The sequence below is a fragment of the Martes martes genome, assembly GCF_963455335.1.
Source record: "Martes martes genome assembly, chromosome: 4".
NCBI classification, from domain to species: Eukaryota; Metazoa; Chordata; class Mammalia; order Carnivora; family Mustelidae; genus Martes; species Martes martes.
The window spans coordinates 141928534-141951871 of record NC_137891.1 but is presented as its reverse complement, the minus strand read 5'-3'; the positions used below and the strand labels follow the sequence as shown (position 1 = coordinate 141951871).

At 43.0% G+C, this 23338-nt stretch overlaps 1 protein-coding gene across 1 annotated transcript; it reads left to right on the top strand.

Annotated features, from left to right (window-relative positions):
* Positions 1–11480: 11480 nt before the first annotated feature.
* LOC308340800 (large ribosomal subunit protein eL6-like) lies at positions 11481–12395 on the top strand. Its single transcript, XM_080800185.1, has one exon. The coding sequence runs from the start codon at positions 11490–11492 to the stop codon at positions 12354–12356; it is 867 nt and encodes a 288-aa protein (XP_080656311.1). The 5' UTR covers positions 11481–11489; the 3' UTR covers positions 12357–12395.
* The last annotated feature ends 10943 nt before the right edge of the window (positions 12396–23338 follow it).

Here is a 23338-nt window from a genome sequence, read left to right as displayed (position 1 = left end):
TCACAAAATAGCACGAACGCGGTCTGTGCCTGCGTGCTACCCAAACGTCGATTTGAATACCACTGAACGCTAGTTTGAAAATTTCCATTTTTGTAATTTGCTTTCCTTTGTGAAGCCAAGACTTGAGAGAGAGCTGGCAGCCGTCTCCAAGTCTGGCACGACTTCACCTCAGACGCACTCGGTTGGTTTGGATGTGGAGGGAGACCGCCCAAGAGAGAAGGGGAGAGGGAGGAAGCGTCGCCGGGAGCCAGCGAGCCTCGGCCGGAGGCCGCCCGGCAATCCGGCCTCCGCCGCGCAGCCAGGGGCTCTGGCTCCACCTGCAGGAATCGGAAGGCACGCCGCTTAGATGCCCCAATTCCGCGCGAACCGGGTGGGGGTGGGGACCGACCACGGTTGAGGGGGGTGGAGTGGGGGGCGGGGGAGGGGGAGCCGGCCCCAGAGGACCGGATCGCGGCGGGAAGGAGTCGGGGAAGTAGGGATCCCCATCACCGAGAAAGGGCGGCCAGCCGGATTCAGGACAGCGATTTGGATTTGGAGGAGAAAAGACACAAGCCCTTCCTCCAACCTATGCTCGTTCAACGTAAGCCCCATTGGAGGACCAAGGCAGTATCTGGTTCTCGGACAGACCCAGCACCTAGGATGCCCTCACCTACGAATAAACGGATGAACAAATCCACTCTATCAAACAACAGAGACGATATGTGACTCCCCCCCCCGCAAAAAAAAACTTCCTCTTTTCTTCAAGTGTTGTCTAGCATTTTGTTAATGGCTAGTAATTGCTACAAAAATCCTGCACGATCCTGCGAAATGTGTAAACCTGGTGATTCACAGACCTGTACTCCTGGGGATAAAAATACATTATATGTTTATTAAAAATTTTAAAAATTAAAATTAAAAAAAAATCCTGCACGATCTATACTACTATAGTGTTCGCCTCCCAGGGGGGCAGCACCAAGAACCACTCCTTTCATCTGATGCCCTTATTTTGCAGATGAGTAAACAGAAGTATGGGGAGGATTCCCCCCCCCCCCCCCCCCCCCGCCCCACCAGCACCACCACCACTACCAAGTCAGCCAGTTTGTTGGTGATAGAAATGGTTTGGGGAGAAATTTTCCTATCCTCTCTGGTGTTCCGTTTTTCTAAGGCAAGAGAATTATTCTGCTTTACTGCAGATTGGCCTGCATGGATCCGCTCAGCTGATTGGCAGTCTCAGGGGGAAATTGGCTTCCCCACCTACCTGTTGTCCTGTCCCTGAGCTTCTGTCCCAGCTTCTGCTCTGGGCCAAGGCAGCTGCTCATGCTGCTTTACTCCAAATATCAAATGCTGCCTGGAGCTGATGCCAACCCGTTACTAAACTTATGAATTCATGTTTTCAAGCCTGAAGGACAGAATCTTTGAGCTTGAGGGTTTGCAATGTACAAATAGGCAGGTGCTTTGTTTTAGCAACACAGGTGTCTTATATCCAATATGTAGCGCATCTACTTATCCAAAGTGCTTAATAAGCAGTTACTGAGTTTCCCAGGGATAGTTACAGATGAAGATGGTGTTTACCGATTGAAAAGGAATCTTTGCTGTAGGCAGTTAGTGCTCAGTTTCCAAATAAAGTGAAGATCTTTCTTGTGAATGACTCTATTTGTGTTATGTCAAATGAAATTGAATCCAGGGAAGATTGGAGATCAAAAGATCCAGATTCTAACCACAACCCATTTATAAAATGGAAGTAATACTGTCATGACCTCTGAAAGGATTAGAAATGAGTCATTATTACAATAATAATTGCAATATTAATTATAGCTTTGAACTATTATTAGTGCTTACTACATTCCAGGCTCTCTGTTAAGCCCGGTAAGTACATTACCTAATTCGTCTTCATAACAACTCCATGTGGGTTACAATTATCACTCCCATTTTACAGAAGGAGAAAACTGAAGCTGAGATAGGTTTAAATACTCCCCCATGGTGGGTGCCTGGGTGGCTCAGTCGCTTAAGCGTCTGCCTTTGGCTCAGGTCATGATTCCAGGGTCCTGGGATGGAGTCCCACATTGGGCTCCCTGCTCAGTGGGAAGCCTGCCTCTCCCTCTACCCCTCCCTCACCCCTCCCCCCCCCCCATAGCTGGTGCTCTCGTTCTCGCTCTTGCTGGCTTTTCCTCTGTCTGAAATAAATGGATGAAATCTTTAATAAATAAATAAATACCCACGGTAACAGCTCATAGTGAGGAGGCCAGTCAGAACCCAAATCCTACCTGACTCCAGACTCCTAAGCATTACACTATACCATGAATGCCTACTGGCTGCTTCCATGCTAGCAACATTCCAATCTCTATCTTTAGTTCTGAGTCCTCATGGGAACTCTATCCTTTTATTTCCAATTACTGAAAGAATATCATTAATTATATATTTCACTACTGTTTAAAATTAGAAGGGTCTGAGCCAAGCTCCTTCCTTCTTTTCATCGCGTTTGCTCAGAACCATCCATGTTCAGACCCCCAAGGTCAGTCTAGGATGGCCGTTCTCAACCAGGGGGGTGGTTTTGTCCTCTGGGGGACACTTGATAACGCCTGAAAACTTTTTTGGTTGTCACAGATGGGGTGAGGGGATGCTACCGCGAGTGCTACTCAACAGCCTTCAATACACATGGCATCTCCCACAACAGAGAATTATTCAGCCCAAAATGTCAATAGTGCTGAGGTTGAGAAACCCTGGTTTAGGAATATGAAGATGAATCAGACAGATGCCATCATCCATCATCTGACGTGGGAGATAGATGTGTAAATTTGCAGTACAAAGTTTGCATAGATAAGCATGTGGTGACATGGAATAAATGCCCCTCGTCCATAGAGTCCATGAAGGGCTGTGGGGTTTACTACCGGCTGGGGAAGGCTTGGGGGAGGAGGTGGCACTTGAACCAGGTGCGAAGAAGAGATACAATCCGGATTCCAGATAAAAGAGCAAACGGTGCGCAGGGCATGGGTGGACTGCAGGAATGTTGGCTGACTTCCATTGGAGCGAGGACGTGTGAAGAGGAATGGTGGGCAAAAGGAGGTGATGTTGTGTTGGGGCCAGATCAAAGCCTTGAGCAGAGAGAAGGACTTCCAGACTTTGTGAAAGGAAGCGCATCTCACGTTTCCCCATAGACTAACATTCTGGGGAGGTGAATCTAGCAGCTGAGTGAAAGTGGATTGCTGAGAATCAGGAGCTGGAGAGGAAGCCATGTTGTAACACTACTGCCATACAACTTACTGTTAAAAAACAAACAAACAAAAACCAACAACTCTGTGATCATTGTAAGCTACAGTATATATAAAACCTTACGTAGTGCTCCCCATTGTCAGAGGGATTTCCCCATTTACAGATAAGGGAACAGTCTTAGCCTGGATACGAAGTAGCAGAGTCAGGATCCAGCTACCAAAACCTCTACTACTAATTGCTTTGTGTCCTGGGTGCACAGTTGGGATTCTTAACCTATTGACAAAGCAGACTGTTCTCCTTTCTAAGACAAGCCATAAAACAAGGCAGCCCAGACCCCCACTGGGAATGGGAAGGTCTGGGACAAACAGCCTCAGGAAATCTGCTTCTCCTTGGCAGTCAGAGCCGACTGTAGGGAGAAAGGGATGTTTCTCTAAGCTAATTTTAGGGGTGTTGGGAGCATAGGCATGTGCCTTATTACAAACACACTATTTGGAGTTAAATCAGTTCTTCCCAGGGAGAATGGTACATGAGAGCAGAAATGGGGTATGGCTTGGGGCGTCCAAAGCAAGGATTGAGCTTCTGTCGTCAAGCCTCTCGTGCCTGATGAGGTAGCAAGCGGAAAGATAGAAAGTAGGGGATAGAAAGGCTGTGACTCAGAAATTCCTTGTTTACTTGGCTCCTGAACAGATTGCTAACGGGATCCAGGTGTGTGCTCTGGTTTTGTTTTAGAGGCTTTGGGCCGGAGGCAGGGAAGGAAAGGTGTTGACTGTATCTGTAGACAGAGTGGGTGGCAGAATTAGAATTGGGGAGGTGCTGACAGAGGCGTGGCCATACATGCTGGCTGGCACCAGCGGCCGTGGGGGGCCATTGGTGGCTTGAGGGCACTTTTGTCCTGAAAGAAGATTCATTACAAGGAGCTAGAGAAGGGAGAAACAAAAACGTGACCACCACAAGGATCTGAGGACGTAGGTGGAGTACATGGGAGAGGCTTCTTGAAGACTTCCAGGACTACATGAAAGGAATTGAAAGGTGGTGGAAATTCTCACACAGCAGGCAGGGAAAGGGTCAGAGAGAATTTGATGGCATGCAGTGGCCACCCCTGTGGTTCTGTATGACTCTGTTGTGGGATAACTTTAAACTGCTTTGGAAACCTTGTGGTCTACAGTTTAAAGGTCAAAGGTGCCAGGATTCCAGGGTTCAACTGTTCTTTCTAAAATATCACAGCTTTAAAAAAAAAAAATAAATAAAAAAAAATAAAAAAAAAAATAAAATATCACAGCTTTAAAGAAACACATATTCTTGCCACAATCTTAGATTTTGACATTCTAATACAGAGATTTAAAAAAAAAAAAAATCAGGACAGTCTCTTCTCTAGACTTGATCTCCTCAAGGTCAGAATTGACTCTGTAGCAGTAAACTCAGGAGGTGCTCGAGAAGTGTCTGCTGGGTTTACTCAGGACACCATTCTCCCAAAACAGCAAGATTATTCACGAAATATATTAAGATAATGTTTAAACCCAAATTTTATGTTTACCTCGTTTTTTAAAAAAAGCCTAACCTTACGCATCAATATGCCTGTTTTCACAAAGCCTTTGCCCACAGTCTGTAAGTTGTCCTAATACTAAGACCAAATGCCAAAAAGCAAATGTTTTTTCCTTGAGAAAATCTGGAAGAGGCAATTATATTAAAACATGCTGCTCAGAAGGATCTGTTTCCCTGTTTTTGCTTGTGTCCGTGGCATAATTAGGCTTCTTCCAACCAGTGTCCTGAGAAGAGAATCAAAACCAGAAATCAACCCCTGGGGCTAATAATACATTATATGTTTATAAAAAAAATTTTTTTAAAGAAAAAAGAAATAATACTCGAGGTTGAGTATGAACCCACTGAATATCATCTGTAACCTTTCATGTTCTCCAAAAGAAAAACTGCAGTTGAGTCTAAAAAGGTAACAATATTCTGGGTATCATGGTCAAGTACTGAAAACAAAATAAAAATCATTATCTTAAAAAAAAAAAAAAAAAAAACGAAATCAAAGTTCTCATTCCTATGGCCTCTCCATTTTGTTGCCAGACATGGGATATTCCTGATGAAAATGAGGACTGAGATTAAGCATAGCACAGCTACCAGCCCTTGAAGGTCTCCACACAATAGGAAAACGTCCTGGGTCACTTCCCACACACCCCACACATCTAACAAGCTCGCCTGAATCCAATCTGGGAGACAATATATGACTTAACTTTGAAGCATCAGGTGGGACTAGAACTTCCATCAGGGGGTCGATGATCCTAACCAGGTTAGCACCCTCAGAGAGAATAGGTAGCCTATTGTAGGTATTCCATGAACCCCTTACTAATTACAGATCATGGTACCAAAGGAATCTCCACACAGAAAACCTGAAGTCCAACTGAGCTGGAATGGTTTCAGCCCCCATCACGTAGCATTTTAGCCCCTCTCTGCAATTTATCAGTCCACATCTGTCCATGTTGTCAGGGCATCCTGAGCAGCTGATGAAAATGCCCCCCTCCAAAGGCTGTTTATATGCTCCAAAGTCCTTCCTCCGCAGCGACAGTGCCCTCTTGTTAGATTCCCAAGTGTTCACATTTCTCTGCTCTTTTCTCGTACTTTCCACTGAGCAGCCGTTGCTGCAGCCTCCTGAGCATGGAACAGGCAGGTAATTGGAACGGATTTTCTAAGTGTACTGGCGAAGGAAGCTGTGTGTTTATGGACTACCGTACTTTCGTGGTCATGCATAATGGACCAGGCACTTTTCCACCCACCTGCTTATGCCACCCCAATGAACACGAAATTTACATACCTGGAAGAAAACAGTATTTTCTGAAACATTAATAATAAATGCAGAAAATGTGTCTGTTATGAGCAAACATCTCCATGGCCTCCCTTTGCACCATTCTATTTTGGTTAAATATATCTACCATGTTGCCCCCTTACCTTCTAAAATACACTGGTGGTCATCAAAATGGCCCCTCTTCAATCAAGAATCAGTGTTTTGTAAAAGAGCAATGAGAAGTCCCTCCATTGAAGGGGCAGACAATGTTGAAAGTTCTTAGAATAAAATAACTTTAGAGCAGACAGCTCAGCAACCAGGTTGTACTAAGAGAGAGAGAATGTTCAGAACGAGGGGAGCGACAGTCCCTGTCTCCTCAGGGCCTGATACATCCCGTAAGAAACATTTTTTTCTGTCATATTATAGAGGGATAATAACAGGCATGAGAAGCTGGTAGGCATTCTTGAAAGGAAGGCAAATGGCAGCAGCTAATACTCACAGAGTCCTGGGCTGGGCACTGCACTTGGCACTCTATTTTAGCTTCCAAACAGCCCTCTGAGGAGATTATCATTATTCTGTCCATTTTACAAAGAAACTTAGGGTCATGCAGACTGTAAAGGGAGGAACTAGAATGACACTGGTTCTGTCAGACTCCGATGACCCTCAGAGCAGGCAGTGGGTGTATTTTCAGTACGTCTTGCTAGAGATGATTGGTGAGTATGACATTGACGTCATGGCTACCGTGTGTTCACGCGCACATGTGAGTGTGTATGCGTGTGTGCTCTAGTCTTGTTTCGCCAGTTGGAACACACACGCTGTGAGGACAATGACTGTATAGACGACTCACATATTCACTTCTCAGGCTTAGCAGCACTGGGCGCCTGGTAGGTCTTTCTTACAGCTTTTGCAGAATAAAATAGTTTCAAAATGCTTTAAAAACCAGCTCACCCATCAGATTACTGAGAATGTGGGGAGAAAAGGACAGTCTGAGGAAAGCAATTGTTACAGTCATTTTGAGGACATTTTGGCAATAATTAAATGTGCGAACCCCTTGACCAAAATCTAGAAATCTATCCAATCTATTCTACAGAAAAACTGATACACACAAAGATTTTATACATGGTATGGTATATACACACAAAGATATAGACATATATGAAGATATATACATGTATATACATAAAGACATATATAATCTTATGTGCAAAGATATATAGAGAAAGAGCTATACAAAAATGTGTAGTGTGTATGTATTCATTACAATTCTGTCCGTATTGGCAAAATAAAATGGAAACAACCTAAATGTCCATCAACAGGGGAATGATTTTTTTTACATTATTGTATAACCATATAATGCAATACTGTGTAGCCATTAAAATACTGGAATAGATTTATTTGGTTAACAATTCTTTCCTGTTTGGGGTGCCTGGGTGGCTCAGTCGTTAAGCGTCTGCCTTCCACTCAGGTCATGATCCCAGGGTCCTGGGATAGAGCCCCACATTGGGCTCCCTGCTCGGCGGGAAGCCTGCTTCTCCCTCTCCCACTCCCCCTGCTTGTACTCCCTCTCTTGCTGTGTCTCTCTCTCCATCAATTAAACAAATAAGATCTTTTTAAAAAATTCTTTTCTGTTTAGATCTACAGAAATAGCAATTTTATATGATTCACATTAATGTACATATAGACATGAACTATTTCTGAGCATATTGGTAATTGGAAAAAGCAAGTTACAGAACAGTACATCCCAATGTTTAAAATATAAGAAATGAAAATGTGGAAAATAAAGAGAAAGATACTCACCAAAGAAGTAACATGGATATTTCTGGGCCTTTTACCATGATAATTTTAAATTATTTCTTGTTAAATTTTGTTTAATTCAAGTGATTCCAAACTATTTCTATAATAGTTTTCCTCGTTTACAAATTCCAGACACCCGGGAGCTCACCATGTTTCTCCACTGGCACAGATGAAGAGAGTAATGAAGAATTAGCCTTAATTATTCGGGCCAAGAAACACAGATTATTATGAGAACACAGTAAAAAGCAAAACTTTGTCTTGGATTATCTCAAGACAATGGTCTGAAAACTTCCTGCTTATTTTTCCTGTTTGAACCTGGCTTTTCAGATTAATGTGAAGTGATCTGTTTCTCTGTGATTCAGAACCTCACAGAACTTGGCAGGCAAAGAAATACAAAGAAAGGAAGAAAAGGAGAGGGGAAAGTGGGGGATGAAAGAAGATGGGCGGAACTTGAGAAGGCTTAATGAAGTAATAGAACACACCCCAGACCCTCGGGGAACAAAGGAACAAGGCTGGTGGGAGACAACAGATGTTCTCCTTCCCAAACCATGAAACACCACACTCTACACCCCAACTCCTCCTCACTCCAAGGAGTGGCAAATACCTCTTACTGGAATATCTGTGCCACAAAGGAATTGTTTTTCTGACGATGAGTGCTAAAGGCAAAATCACGTTGCCAGGGACTGTGAAGAGCGAGTTATCCAAATGGTCAGTTTCTCTCGATTTTTATTTCTCTGACTCAACTTTATGGAGGTAGAGCTTACCTAGAGTAAAAGGCCTTCGTTTTAATGGTATGTATCCATGACTTTTGACAAAGTCATAGACTTATGCTGCCCTAGAAGACATCTTCATTGCAGTCTTGTGAGATTCCAAGCAAGGGCAACATCTACCCTATGCAAGGAGTCCATATCCATAGAAACTGCGAGATCACAAATGGATATCGTTCAAGGCACTAAGTTTGTTACACACCAGCGAAAACTAATACAGGTGAAGAGTAAATTACTGAGTGGCAGACAACCCGGAAGTGCTTTCCATGCAAATCTAAAAGATAGGGACCCATGTGGTCCCCTCTGGGCCCAGTCACACCCGGCTCCCCACTCCTGGGCCATGAGCTTCTTCTCTTTCAGGGAAAGGAGATTTGATGATGATACTTAAGATACTTAACCTTTGTTATTCTCTCTTCCTTGCCTACCGCCACAGTCCCAAATGCTGAAGTTCTTTGCTCAGTCGTCTCATTTGGTTTTCTACACTGGCAGAAATGTATTTAACTCAGGAAAAGCTCTGTCTGTGAGGTGTATCTCTTCTGCTAAAGGGATAAGAAGGAGCTCTCTCAAAACTAGGATCACGACTCCCACCTGTTCCTTGAACCCTTTCCACACCATAGGACCCCGGATGGGGAGAGACGGTGATGAGTGTGCAGTTAATTCTTCCAATGGATGTCTGAACCCTCCACAGCCCGTCTGCCATGGCCTCCCCCCTTAACACCTCCAAGGAGGAAGTGTGGGGAGAGGAAGACCTGCTTCTAAATTCTCACTTTGTTTCCTACTACCTGCGGATCATGGACAAGTTCCTTAACCTCCCTGAGCCTCAGCTTCTTCATCTGTAAATTCGGGACAGTAGTACCTTTACAGAATAGTTTTGATGTGACCTAATATATGTGAAGCTCTGACCCTTGCTTCTCCCTCTGTCTCCCTCTAGTGATGAGAAAATCCAGCCCAGTTTATTTTCTCTCTTCTCTGATTTCTTTCATCTTTTACTGTCTTTAACAACCATATTGGACACCTAATCATACGCTGTGTTTTATTGTTCCTCAATTGCTTTGTATGCATGACTCGTGACCTGCTAAGGAGGTTGAGGACAGACAGCCATACTTTATACTTCTAGGGGTTCCCCCCAAAGGATTTAGGTCAATCCAGGGCATACGGCAAGCATAACAGTAAACCAGTAAAACCTGCCAAATTAAATTAACGATCCATCATCATCAGAGTAACTTAAAACTGGCTACACTCAATGAACTGTCATTTAATTGGAGTTTCTCGTAAAGGGGCCCCCTTTCTACAATATCCATTTTCAAGTTAAAAAAAAAAATACCGACTGCAAAGGCCATTGCTTTTAAAAAGAAATCTTCTCATGCACCTCACGTTTGCATTTGAAACACAACTTCCTAACTAAGGGGAAAAAAAAGAAACTGAAAACGAAGCACCCTAAATTATACAATCCAGTTATCATTTCCTGTCTTTAAGACCCCGACCCACGGAGCCCCCCAGTTCCCTCCTTTCTTTTCTCACGTGCCTATCCATTTTTGCATTCAAGAGTTAAGATTTTTAAAAGAAATGAATCCCGAATCTACATATGAACTGTAAGATTCTCATTTCAAGTGGATACAGGTTAGAATACGTTGAACCATAAAAGCAGAAAGGCTGGAGTAAAGTGCCATGAAGAATCTGTTGGAAGAAATGGGATCAGATAGATGTGGTGCACTTCTCTTAAGTGCATATCACTTAACTGCATAATCAACTTGTGCTCCCAAGAATTATGCAGTCTCTGTCTGGCCCCCATTAGATTGAATGTGTTGCTACTCCAGTTAATTGCATATTGGCAAATTGCATAATTCAGCTCTGTGCACCCTGAACCGGGTTCCAAATGCCATCCGGTACAATGTAATCAAACCAGGGAAGTGAAGAGCTGGAATACTTATGAGATTCTGCCCACTTGTCACATTTGGTTTGGATCGCCTGGGCTATAGAGAAAGCAGCCCATTGGCCATAGACCCATGTGCTTTGGATTCCTGTCCACCCACTCCCCCTCAGCAGCACAACCTCACATAGCCCCCATCCAAACATTGATTTAGAATGGGTCCAAAGAAAAACAGGGTGTCAACATGTGAAAATATGATTAAAAAGTAAAAAAAAAAAAAAAAAAATTGACTCACAGCAATGGTGCTCTCCTTCCCAGGACTGACATTACTTATGTGGCCGAGCAGAAAAAGCTGGGGACTAGTCTTGGTTCTGGCATTAACTAGCTGGGCAAGTCTCTTCAACTCTCTAGGCCTCAGTTTGCTCTGCTGTACAATGGAAAGAGGAGTAAGCAGCCTTGGCTACCTCACTTAGCTGTTATGAGGGTCATATGCAAAACGGCTTGGTAACCTACCAAGTAAATGTAGAAATCTATTACTAGATACCACAAAGTGAGGATAATGAGCTCTGTATCAAAGAGTACAGTCTGAGGGCGCCTGGGTGGCTCAGTTGGTTAGGTGTCTGCCTTCAGCTCAGGTCATAACTGCAGAGTCCTGCATCGACAGAGTCCTGATCGAGCCCTGCATCAGGCTCCCTGCTCAGTGGGGAGACCGCTTCTCCCTCTCCCTCTGCTCATGCACTCTCTCTCTCACTGTCTCTCTCAAATACATACATATAGATACAAATACGTAAGTAAAATCTTTTTTCTTAAAGATTTTATTTATTCACTTGACAGAGAGAGACACAGCGAGAAAGGGAACACAAGCAGGGGGAGTGGGAAAGGGAGAAGCAGGATTCCCACTGAGCAGAGAGCCCGATGCGGGGCTTGATCCCAGGACCCTGGGGTCATGACCTGAGCTGAAGGCAGACATTTAACCAGGCACCCCAGGTAAAATCTTTAAAAAAAGAAAAAGAGTACAGTCTGCCAACTTGATAGAAGCACTTCAATAAGGATCTGGGATAACAGCTCTTTCCCATCTTGCAAGATGGCGGGCGAAAAAGCTGAGAAGCCGGATACTAAGGAGAAGAAACCTGAAGCCAAGAAGGCTGATGGCGGTGGCAAGGCTAAGAAGGGTAGCCAGAAGGCTAAAACCCCGAAGAAGGGGAAGCCCCACTGCAGCCGAAACCCTGTCCTAGTCAGAGGAATTGGCAGATACTCCCGATCAGCTATGTATTCCAGAAAGGCCTTTTACAAGAGGAAGTATTCGGCAGCTAAATCTAGGGTTGAAAAGAAAAAGAAGGAGAAGGTTCTTGCTACCGTCACAAAACCAGTTGGTGGTGACAAGAACGGTGGTACCCGAGTGGTTAAACTTCGCAAAATGCCTAGGTATTATCCTACTGAAGACGTGCCTCGAAAGCTGTTGAGCCACGGCAAAAAACCTTTCAGTCAGCACGTGAGAAAACTGCGAGCTAGCATCACCCCTGGGACCATTTTGATCATCCTCACTGGGTGCCACAGAGGCAAGAGGGTAGTTTTCCTGAAGCAGCTGAGCAGTGGCTTGCTACTTGTGACTGGACCTCTGTCCCTCAATCGAGTTCCTCTGCGTAGAACACACCAAAAATTCGTCATTGCCACTTCTACCAAAATTGATACCAGCAGCGTGAAAATCCCCAAACATCTCACTGATGCTTATTTCAAGAAGAAGAAGTTGCATAAGCCCAGACACCAGGAGGGTGAGATCTTCGACACGGAGAAAGAGAAATACGAGATTACAGAGCAGCGCAAGGTTGATCAGAAAGCTGTGGACTCGCAAATTCTCCCAAAAATCAAGGCTGTTCCTCAGCTTCAGGGCTACCTCCGCTCTGTGTTTTCTCTCACAAATGGAGTTTACCCTCACAAACTGGTGTTCTAAATTTCTTACAAAGAACCTAATTAAATAACTGATCCAGTAAAAAAAAAAAAAAAAAAAAGGATCTGGGATAACAGCAAGTGGTAAAATAGAAATGGAAAGAAGGAAATGCTTCTGATTTCATGGTACACCCTGCGAGGGTCAGATATGGTGTTTTATTTTAGTTCAGTTTTGACTCTGTGAAGAGTGGGCATTCTTTCTCACACCTGACACACACATACCATGCCATGGGATCTCATCACATTGCTTATTTAGCAGAAATGACAGGATATCCACATTATCCGGTAATAAATTCAGGGGTTAGTTGTTTAAAAAAAAAAAAAAAAAAAGCACCCAGCTCACAAGGCTCAGAACTACCCAAATATCGCTGGGTTTTGACTTGCAGGTTGGAATCTAGCTCACATGCCAACCTGAACCTTGGGATTGCAACCTAAAGAAAGACTTCCAAGATCACCCTTTGCTCTTTGCAGCTTTCCTTCCACAGATGTTTTATCCTCAACTTGATTGAATAGGCTAATTAATTCACTAACTAATGCTTCCAGTCTTTGTCTCTAACCTTATCTTCCCTACCTTCTAGCATAAGCCCTTCACCATACCCAAGCCCATCTACTCATGTTTTCCTAAACACTAACTTATTCATTCCCACCACCAAGCCTTGCCCACAAAACTTCCCACATGCTCTGCTCACTCCTTCTCTTAGGTGGATTTGTGTCACTTTTTGAGGCATGATGTTTTGAACTGGGTCAACTTGGCTAAGTTGGAATGACATTTCTCATGATCTCTTTTCCTGGATGATTGCACATTAGAATTGACCAAAAGACAAACTTGCAAGAGCTCTAGAAGGCTGAAGTCTTGATTAGATGTGATGGGAGACAAAAGCAGAGGCACGAGCAGGTTCAAACGTGTCCTAGCTTCCCCCTGCTCTGTGACCAGCTCTTGTTCCAGCTGCTGACCCTGACGACCACCCACTGCCCCAGCCCCCCACCAGATACAGAGTCAACAACATTCCATGAGCTTCTCCAGCACTTCCCCTGGTAGTGCCATCCCAGCAGCTAGACTCACCTGCCTTCCCAGGTTTTCCTTGCAAGCTCTTACCTAGCCATCAGTGCCAGTGTTTCAGGAGGGCTGGTAATTTTATTTCTGATCCTCCAGCTCCCTTTTCTGGATCTTACTTCCCCACACCCTCCCACAATGATGTCATGTCTCCTTGTTATAATAAATCCCATATTCCATAACACTCATAGTGGTTCTACTTCTCTGATAAAACCTTGACTAATACAGAAGGCTCCATTCATGGAAAAGGTGTTCCTTGATGAGACCATTCCAGAGCAACTCCCCTACATTTCTGTGTCACAGTATGTGTGTGCTGTGTGTATGTGATCATCTATTGGCATTTGCCACATATTGCCTTATACCGCATTTATATCCACATATGCCTCCATGGTGCTTAGTACACAGTTGGTGTTCAGTAAGTGTTTAATGAGTAAATGAAAGTTTACATGCATATATGTCACCAGTGTCCCCTCTCACATGCAGAGCAGACATCATTTTTCAATCTCCCCATGCTTTCCCATCCTGTGTGAGCTCAGTTCACTGTCCTTTGTGACACAGTGCTGTAGACAGACGATGGGAACTAGCACAGAAGTAAAAACCAATCTGACACACTGCAAATCTCTGAGTGTAATGACTTCTGCTTCTTAGGCACATTATCTAAGCATAAAAGCTCAGTAGATGTTCATGCCCTCCCTACTTCCTGCCCTACCGCACCTGACTTTCACACAGTAGGTACCCCGTAAGTATTTGTTGAATGACAGAACGTCAGCATCACCTTCACAAAGTGAGCTGTGTGGTCATGACAAACCAAAGTAACTCACAAAAGTCTCACCTTTTAAAATAATGAATAAACAAAAGCAGCCTGAGTGAACTTCCTGCATTTTAAGAAGGCCACTCCAGTCATTTCTGGTCCTTTCAGAGCTAAGGAAGACAAAATACAAACAAGCCCAGACCCTAACCATTGAAAACACGGGACCCGTTGCCAAGTCCTGGGAAAGAAAGAAACCTTTCTGGCTTCTGTCCTTCAGTGTCAGTAGCCCACATCTTGGCAGTCATGTAAGGGGAAGACCATGCAGGAGAAAAGAAGTTTGGAGGGTAATTCTGTGTGCAAAGGAGTCAGGAAGAATTATTCAATAGGAAACACAGGGTCTAGAGAGGGACATTTTTTATTCATTTCTGACAAGGGACTAGAAATAAAGACGTGATTGACTTGTCATTTGAAAATATTATTTTTGGTTCATTCTCTTTTCTAGCATGTTGCTTTGCCAACCACAGCCCATATCTCTAAGAATTCTGGCAGGTGCTTCCCATTCCTGTGTTTATTCTCCCATTTTCTATTCTTGTGAATAGGGTGTGATAATGCCCTTGGATCAACCTCACAATCAATAATTGAAAGTGTGAGTGTGAAAAAAAAATCAGGGTGTTTTTTCGATGGGTGAGAAGGTAAATGAAATGAGCCTGCTCTATTGGGTAGATGGTGCCCAAGTGAAAAACCCTTCTCCCTGATCCTTACAATCCACACATACCACATTGGGGATAAATAGAAAATAAAAGAAAATATTGCCCTTCCACATTCTCTTTCTCACTTTAAAATTGTATATATAATTTCTGTTGTTTTCTCATTGGGAGAGCAATTTCAGGAATACCTCAACCTCATGGACACATATTCACACACACATGTCTAGGGTGTGTTTAACCTATTGATTGCTGTACTGGGTCCATTTTCTGCCCCTCCATTAATCAAAGCGGCACCAAGTTTTAAGAAACTGCTAAATATGAGATATTCTCCTTTCCCCTCCACATTTTAGGAAGTACTATCATAAGATAGGTCCACAGCCAACAAAGTTTCTCCAGTGAACTAGATACTCTCCATCCACTAGAAATTATTTTTACTTGTATTTGCAACCCCAGGACCTAAAAAAGGTCTGGCATATACTAGGTGATAGATAAATGTCTGTTGAATGAATGAATGTTTTACTATATTGGTGTGGGAGGCAGAATAAATGCCCCTCCACTAGAGGTTTACAACCTCATTTCCGGAACATTTAAATATATTCTTTTACATGGCAAAAGGGGCTTTGAAGATGTGATTACACCAAGAATTTTGGTGTGGAAGGATTATTATTACTCCCAACTTATACTAAGAAAACTGAGATCCAGAAAAATGAAGTTACTCGATCCAGATCACAGAGCAAGTAGCAGAAGAAGGATTTGAACTCAGGCAGCCTCACTCCATGTCATCCTACGTCCTGTGTTAGGGCTGAGAAGCATGGAAAATAACAGAGAAATACAAAACTCAGTCCTGGCCTCTGAGAAAATTACAAAGAGAATGGGAAAGAGCACTCCAGCATAAATGCCACATTCTAGAGAGTTTGTCACAGAGGTTAAGTGATCTGTGACTCACATTTAAAGAAGAAAAGGGGACAAGAAAGCTGGAATATTCAGAACTGGTTGGAGCTGGACCTTAAGGATATGTGGGCTACAGACAGGCAGTGCACAGTGGAGCTTTCTTCCTGGCTGAGGAAATGGAATGAAAGAAGGAACAGAATGGGGAAATGGGGACAAGAAAATAAAAAGCCCGCGAGGGGAAAAATCTGAGAAAGAAAAACAGAAAAATGAAACACTTAATTGTTTTTATGGCGATGGCAACATTTATTGAGCACCTTTCCACCATCAAGGGAAGATTCACATTCGTTAACTTTATTGAATCCTCACAAAACCCCTGCTAAATGAGTATTATTAGCCTCATTTTTCCAAAAGAGGAAATTAAACGCCCAGAGAGATTAAGTAATTGCTCAAAGGCGCATACCCAGTAATGTGATTCCAAAATTCATGCTCTGTCCTCTGGTTCTTTTGGCCCCCATAATAATCGTCTCGGTCCTTCTCTGAGAAGGAGTAGATTCCCATTAGAGTAAGAATAACAGGTGGAGCTAAGACTCTAGAAAGAGCTCCTTTGGATGGTGGTGGGTTCAGGGAGGCCACCGAGGCTACCGTTACCAGCCGGTTGTTCAAGGAACATTTGTGACAAGTCCTGTGCTAAGCGCAGGTGATGGAGCGACCACAGCAAAAGGACACCTGTCTTCCCCGCCTGCCCTATGGTGCTGACCAACTGTTCAGTGAGAGAGACGGAAGAGTAAAGACTTTTCCTCCCTGACTTCAGGTTAGTGTTTACCTTCAGGGAGGAAAGGTGGAGAAAGGTCTGGGAGGGGTGGGACTCCAGTAATGTCATAACCTCTTATTTCATAAGAGAAAATAGAGAAATCTGAAACAAGAATGGCAAATCACTAACATATTTAACCTCGGTGCAGAGTACACAGGTGTCTGATACGTTACTTTTCTTCATTTTAGTTTCATGCGCAGTGTATCACAATAAGGCCAGAATCAATGAACTTCAGGAGTATTGTTACTGTTTCCTAAAGAGATCATCACAGTAATAACTCATCAGTACTGTGCTGGAAGGAAGTGTAGGGTATACAGAAGGACAGAAGAAGGCTTCCAACCCAACTCAAAGAGAAGCTGGACAAGGCACGGGAATGGATCCTCCCCTACAACCTCCTGTAGGAAGTGCTCATGCAGATATTTCCACGTAAGCCCCCAGAGGCATGATCGGACTCCTGACCTCCTTCTTGTGTCTTCAAGAAACTAAGAGATACTTTGAAGTCGGTGACGAGGGTGGGCAGCAGTCAGCACTCGTCTCAGGGTGAGGGAGATCAGGACATAGTCCCTTCGCCTCAAGGGGTCAGCTCACACGTACTGGCGGTGAAGGGAGGTGAACCTTGGTGGCTGGGACTTAGTCAGGATAAACCTGTTAATCTGGCAAAGGGATTTGGATTTCATCTTTTAAATGAAATAGGGAGCTTGTGAGCAGTTGCAAGCAGCAGAGAGATGATCAGATTTGCTTTTCAGAAAGAACTTTGAGGTGGGAGCAGAAATGGTGGGCAGAGAGGACACCGGGACTAGACAGGTAGACCAGACAGGAGTTTGTCACAGGTTCCCAGATGACAGGGATTCAGGGGCCTAAAAAATAGAGTTGCAGTGAGGATGAAGTAATGATTTCAGAGTTCTTATAGGGTGGGATTGAAAAGGTTGGTGATCCATTGGATGCAGGGAGAAGACAGCATCAAAACTAATGGCTGGCAGGCACCTAGCTGACTTGGTCCATGGAGAATGCTATTCTTGTTCTTGGAGTTGTGAGCTCAAGTCCCACATTGGGCACAGAGATTACTCTTAAAAGTAAAATCTTAAAAAATGAGAGAGAGAGAGAACTAACTGAGTTTCCCTCTTGGTAGAGGTGCTGCAGTTTTCCACCAGAAGGACACAGGAGGATTAAATTTGGAAATGAAGATGAGTTGTCTACAAATGGTGCTGGAACAACTGGATATCCACATGTAAAAAAAAGTAAGTATATATTGACACAGACCTTCTTACACCCTTCACAAAAATTAACTCAAAATGGATAAAAGACCTAAATGTAAAATGCAAAACCATAAAACTCCTAGAAGATAACATAGGAGAAAATCTTGATGACCTCAGTTTGGTGATGACTTTTTAGATACAACACAGGAAGCATGATCCATGAAAGAATTAACTGATAAGCTGGGCTTCATTAAAATTAAAAATTTCTGCTCTGGGGCACCTGGGTGGCTCAGTGGATGGAGCCTCTGCCTTCTGCTCAGGTCATGATCCCGGGGTCCTGGAATCGAGCCCTGCATTGGGCTCTCTGCTCAGTGGGGAGCCTGCTTCCCCTCCCCCTCTGCCTGCCTCTCTGCCTACTTGTGATCTCATTCTCTCTGTCAAGTAAATAAATTAAAAAAAAAAAAAATTCTGCTTTGTGAAAGACACTTCCAAGAGAATAAGAAGACAAGCCACAGACTGAGAGAAAATATTTGCACAAGACACATGTGATAAAAGACTGCTAACCAAAGTATACAAAGAACTCTTAAAACTCAACATTAAGAACACAAGTAACACAACTAAAAATGGACCAAACACTTTAACAGACACCTCACCAAAGAAGATCTAATGATGACAAATAATCACACAAAAAACTGCTTCACATTGTATGTCATAAGAAAAATACAGATTAAAACAAGATACCACTGCACACCTATTAGAATGGCCAAAATTCAAAACACTGACAAGACCAAATGCCGGTGAAAATGGGGGGCTACAGAAACTCTCATTCGTTGCTGATGGAAACATGAAACGACACAGCTTCTTTGGAAGACAGTTTAAAGGTTTCTCACAAAACTAAACACCCTTTTCCCGCACAATCCAGCAAGCACGCTCCTCGGTATTTACCCACAGGTGTTGAAAACATGTCCACGTAAAACCTTCCCACAGGTGCTTATGGCAGCTTTATTTGTAATTGCCAAACCTTGGAAATGACCACGATGTCCTTCAGTGGATGAACGGATAAATAAACTGTGGTACATCCAGACAATCGACTATTATTTGGCACTAAAAGAAATGAGCTGTCACATCATGAAAAGATGGAGGAATTGTAGGTGCATACTGCCAAGTGAAAGAAGCCAATCTAAAAAGGCTACAGACTGCACAATACTAACAATATTCTGGAAAAGGCAAAACTCTGGAAACAGTAAAAAGATGAGTGGTTACCAGAGGTTGGGGGGAGGGAGGATGAATAGGCAGAGCACAGAGGATTTTTAGGTCTGTGAGAATATACTATCTGTGTGATATTATAATGGTGGATACATGTTACAACACATTTGTGCAAATCCATTAGAATGCACAACACCGAAGGTAAACCGTAACGTGAACTATGGACGCTGGGTGATTATGATGGGTGGGCATAGACTCATCTATAATTACAAATCATCTATGTCCCTCTGGTGGGGATGTTGATAATGTGGCAGGCTGTGCGTGTGTGGGGGCAGGGTATATATGGGAAATCTTTGTGCCTCCTGCTCCATTTTGTTGTGAACCTAAAACTGCTCTAAAAAATAAAGCCTATTATAAAGAATCAAAAGCAGGAACCTGGATGGCTCAGTCAGTTAAGTGTCTGCCCTCGGCTCAGGTCATGATCCCAAGGTCCTGGGATTGAGCCCCATGTGGGGGCTCTCTGCTTAGCCAGGAACCTGCTTCTCCCTCTCCCTCTGCCCCTCCCACCTGCTTGTGCTTGGTCTTGCTCTCTCTCAAATAAATAAATAAATCTTTAAAAAAATAAAGAATCACGGGCGCCTGGGTGGCTCAGTGGGTTAAGCTGCTGCCTTTGACTCAGATCATGATCTCAGGGACCTGGGGTCGAGTCTCGAGTCCGGCTCTCTGCTCAGCGGGGAGCCCGCTTCCCTCTCTCTCGCTCTGTCTGCCTCTCTGCCTATTGTGATCTCTCTGTCAAATAAATAAATAAAATCTTAAAAAAAAAAAAAAAAAAGAATCAGAAGAAGAAGAAGCTGAGAACAATTCTGAAAATGCTGCTTATATCTTGGAACATTGCAAAAAATAATTCTGTAAATAAATACATTAATTAATAAAATTTTAAAAAAAGAAAATGCTGCATATAGGCCCTGCAGAAATATAAACAAAACAAAACAAAACAAAAAACTTTTACAAAACATGGGAAAAATAAAAGGACCTAAACCAAGGTAAGCTTCCAATATTTCACTAACAGTGGTAAAATGTTGATACCAGTACACTGTGAAAATTTATGTGTGTATTGTGTAAGGTCAAGAGCAACCACTGAAGAAAGTTATGCAGGACAATATGCTCCAAAGCTTTGTAAATAAAGAAATACCAATTTTAAAAAATGTCCAGGTAATGCCCAAGAGGCAAAGAAGAGCAACACAATAAGGAACAGAGAGAGAAAGACAAAAAAACAAGTAATAAATGGCAGACTTGAGCCCTAACAGGTCAATAATTAATTTAAATGCAAATGGTCTAAACATATCCATTAAAAGACAAAGACAAGCAGAACAGAGAAAGGGACGATCCCACAACATGCTGTCTATAAGGAAATCATGTCGAATGGAACAACTGTATGTAGTTGCCTAGTGCAGCACTAACAAATTACGGTAGACTTCGTATCTTAAAACAACCCACATTTATAATCTTACAGTTCTGTAAGTTACTAGTGTGAAATGGGTCTTACTAGGCTAAAATCAGTGTCGGTCGAGTTGTGCTTCTCTGGAGGCCCACGGGGAGAACCCCTTTCCTTCTTTTTCTAGCTTCTAGTGCCTACCAACATCTTCAAAGCCAGGGGTGCTGAATCTTCAAATCTCTCTCCTCTCTGGCCTCCAGTCAGTCATCTTATCTTTGGCTCTCCTTCTTCCTTCTTTCCCTTGCAAGGACTCTAGTGATTGTATCCAGCCCACCCAAATAATCCAGGATGATCTTCCTTTTAAGACCGTAATTTAATCACACATGCAAAATCCTTGTTGTCATATAAGGTAACATATTCCCAGGTTCTAGGGATTAGGACATGGGTATCTCCAGAAGGCTGTTAGTCTTCCTACCAACAAGATAATCAGGTCAGGAAAGTATATAAGGATACCTAATAGGACACATATTAGGGGATTTGGTATTGCCCTCCCCCCCCACCTCCTTCCTGTTGTTTCTGATAATCTACTTGCTGATGTTTTCTTGAGAACCACCTCTAGCAGTCATCAATCCCATGGTAAGAATTTTATGTTGACAAAATTTTTATACCATTCCAGGCACTGTCCCAAGCACTGGGACCATCAAGGACTTGAATAAATCAGCATAGGTCCATTTCCATTTCCTTACCCATCCCCTCCCTGTAGACCATAGTTAGGGTTGGGATCATGTCTGGATGCCAACTCCTAAAGTAAATTATTCAAAGCAGAAGGTTATTTAATCTCAAATTAATTTATATTCCTTTTAACCCATTCTAGTGTTCCCATTCCAGTGGGAATATCCTTTGAGCACCTATTACATTCCAGGGACCGTTCTAAGAACTGAAGCTACACCAATATCCAAGAGAAAGTCCCTGCCCTCACCAAGCTTACATTCTTGTAGGGGAAACAAAGGGAGAAAAAATAAACGCATGTCATTTCGGCTGGCATTAGGGCTGTGAAGAGAAATGAAGAAAGATAAGGACTCAGAGAGTGACCAGTGGAGGATCGACTGGGGTAGTACTTGAGAAGGACAGTCAGGGGGATTAATTGAGGTGAGAGTCAAACCAATGAGGAAGCCAGCCTTGCAAAGACCTGGGAAAAAGCATTCCAGGCAAAGGAAAGAGCCAGCATGAAAAGCCTGAGGTGGGATCCAATTTGGCATATTTGAAGCATGACAGGAAACCATAAAGAATCAGCAGAAAAGTGACATGTTCTCATTTACTTTTATTGCTTTGGCTGCCATGTGCAGAATATATTATTATGTATAAAAGGGCAAGAGCAGAAGGGGTACACAGTAGGTCAATACATAGTTGAGAATTAATAAACAATAAATTCATGTCTTTGGATACCTTTCTAAAGACTTGCTGTAGTCACTTAGAGCAATTTGTGTCATGTCTCCGACAACTTCACTCCAGCACTTGGCCTCAATCACAAATCACAGAAAGAAGACACATCATTTCCCCTATGTTCCTAATGTTGTGATAATAAAGGGATTTCATTCATTCAAACAAATAATCAAATGTTATGAAATCTTGCCATTTGCGATGACGTGGATGGAACTAGAGGGTATTATGCTTAGTGAAATAAGTCAGTCGGAGAAAGAAAACTATCATATGATCTCCCTGATATGAGGAAGTGGAGATGCAACATGGGGGGTTAGGGGGATAGGAGAAGAATAAATGAAACAAGATGGGATCGGGAGGGAGACAAAACATAAGTGACTCTTAATCTCACAAAACAAAGTGAGGGTTGCTGGGGGGAGGGGGGTCGGGAGAGGGGAGTGGGGTTATGGACATTGGGGAGGGTATGTGCTATGGGGAGTGCTGTGAAGTGTGTAAACCTGGCGATTCACAGACCTGTACCCCTGGGGATAAAAATACATTATATGTTTATTTAAAAAAATAATAAAAAATTTTTAAAAAATAATCAAATGTTGAAGTTTGTCTGAAAACCAAAGACAGAACCTTGCACCTTCATAAGGAGCTCATATGATTAAAAGATCCAAACGCCACATACTTTCTAAAGTGTTCTGGTAAGACAACGTTTTCCTTTGGCATAGGCAGCCCCAAAAGCTCTAACTTTAATCATTTGTCAAGTTTTAATCTCCTCATGCTTGGCATGTTCAGATAACATTGACGGGATAAAAGCAACATTCTGTTGTATGTGTGGTGATTGCTTGCAATTAACCTTAATTTGGGCTGAAAGTGGCAACATTTCTGCCTTACAGCAATATTTCCAAATGTATTAGATAAATATCTCAAAGGACTTCATATTAAAAATCAACAAAAATGCAATCTGCCACATTGCAGCCTTCTCTTACGTAAGGACAGTCTTAAAAGCAGTGAAGGTACCAATAAGACTACTCTCTTAAGGGGCACCTGGATGGCTCAGTCAGTTGAGCGTCTGCCTTCAGCTCAGATCATGATTTCAGGGTTCCCTACTCAGTAGAGAGTCTGCTTCTCCCTCTCTCTCTGTCTCCCTCTGCCCATCCCCCACCCCCGTTCATGTACCCTCTCAAATAAATAAATAAAATCTTTTAAAAGAGACTACTTTCTTGAGAAAGGAGACATTTTTAGCCCTTATTACTCAGAGTGGATATATGTAACAATAGTGATAATAGAGATAAGAAAAACATAGGTAAACAATGTCCCGAACATACCTTACCTTCCTTCGTAAAAGGAACTTTCGAGTCCCCCGTCATTTCACTCAAAGTACAGCCACAGTATATAGCCCAAGAATGAGGAAGCCCTTGCGAATTCCAGATGGACCCCCAACCCCACAATGCCCAATGCATTCATTCCTTTAAAGTATATTCAATAAATAATGGCTGTTATCTAT

What these genes read in the sequence shown, in the direction of transcription:
- LOC308340800 (XM_080800185.1), top strand. Translation starts at nt 11,490, where the DNA reads ATGGCGGGCGAAAAAGCTGAGAAGCCGGATACTAAGGAGAAGAAACCT.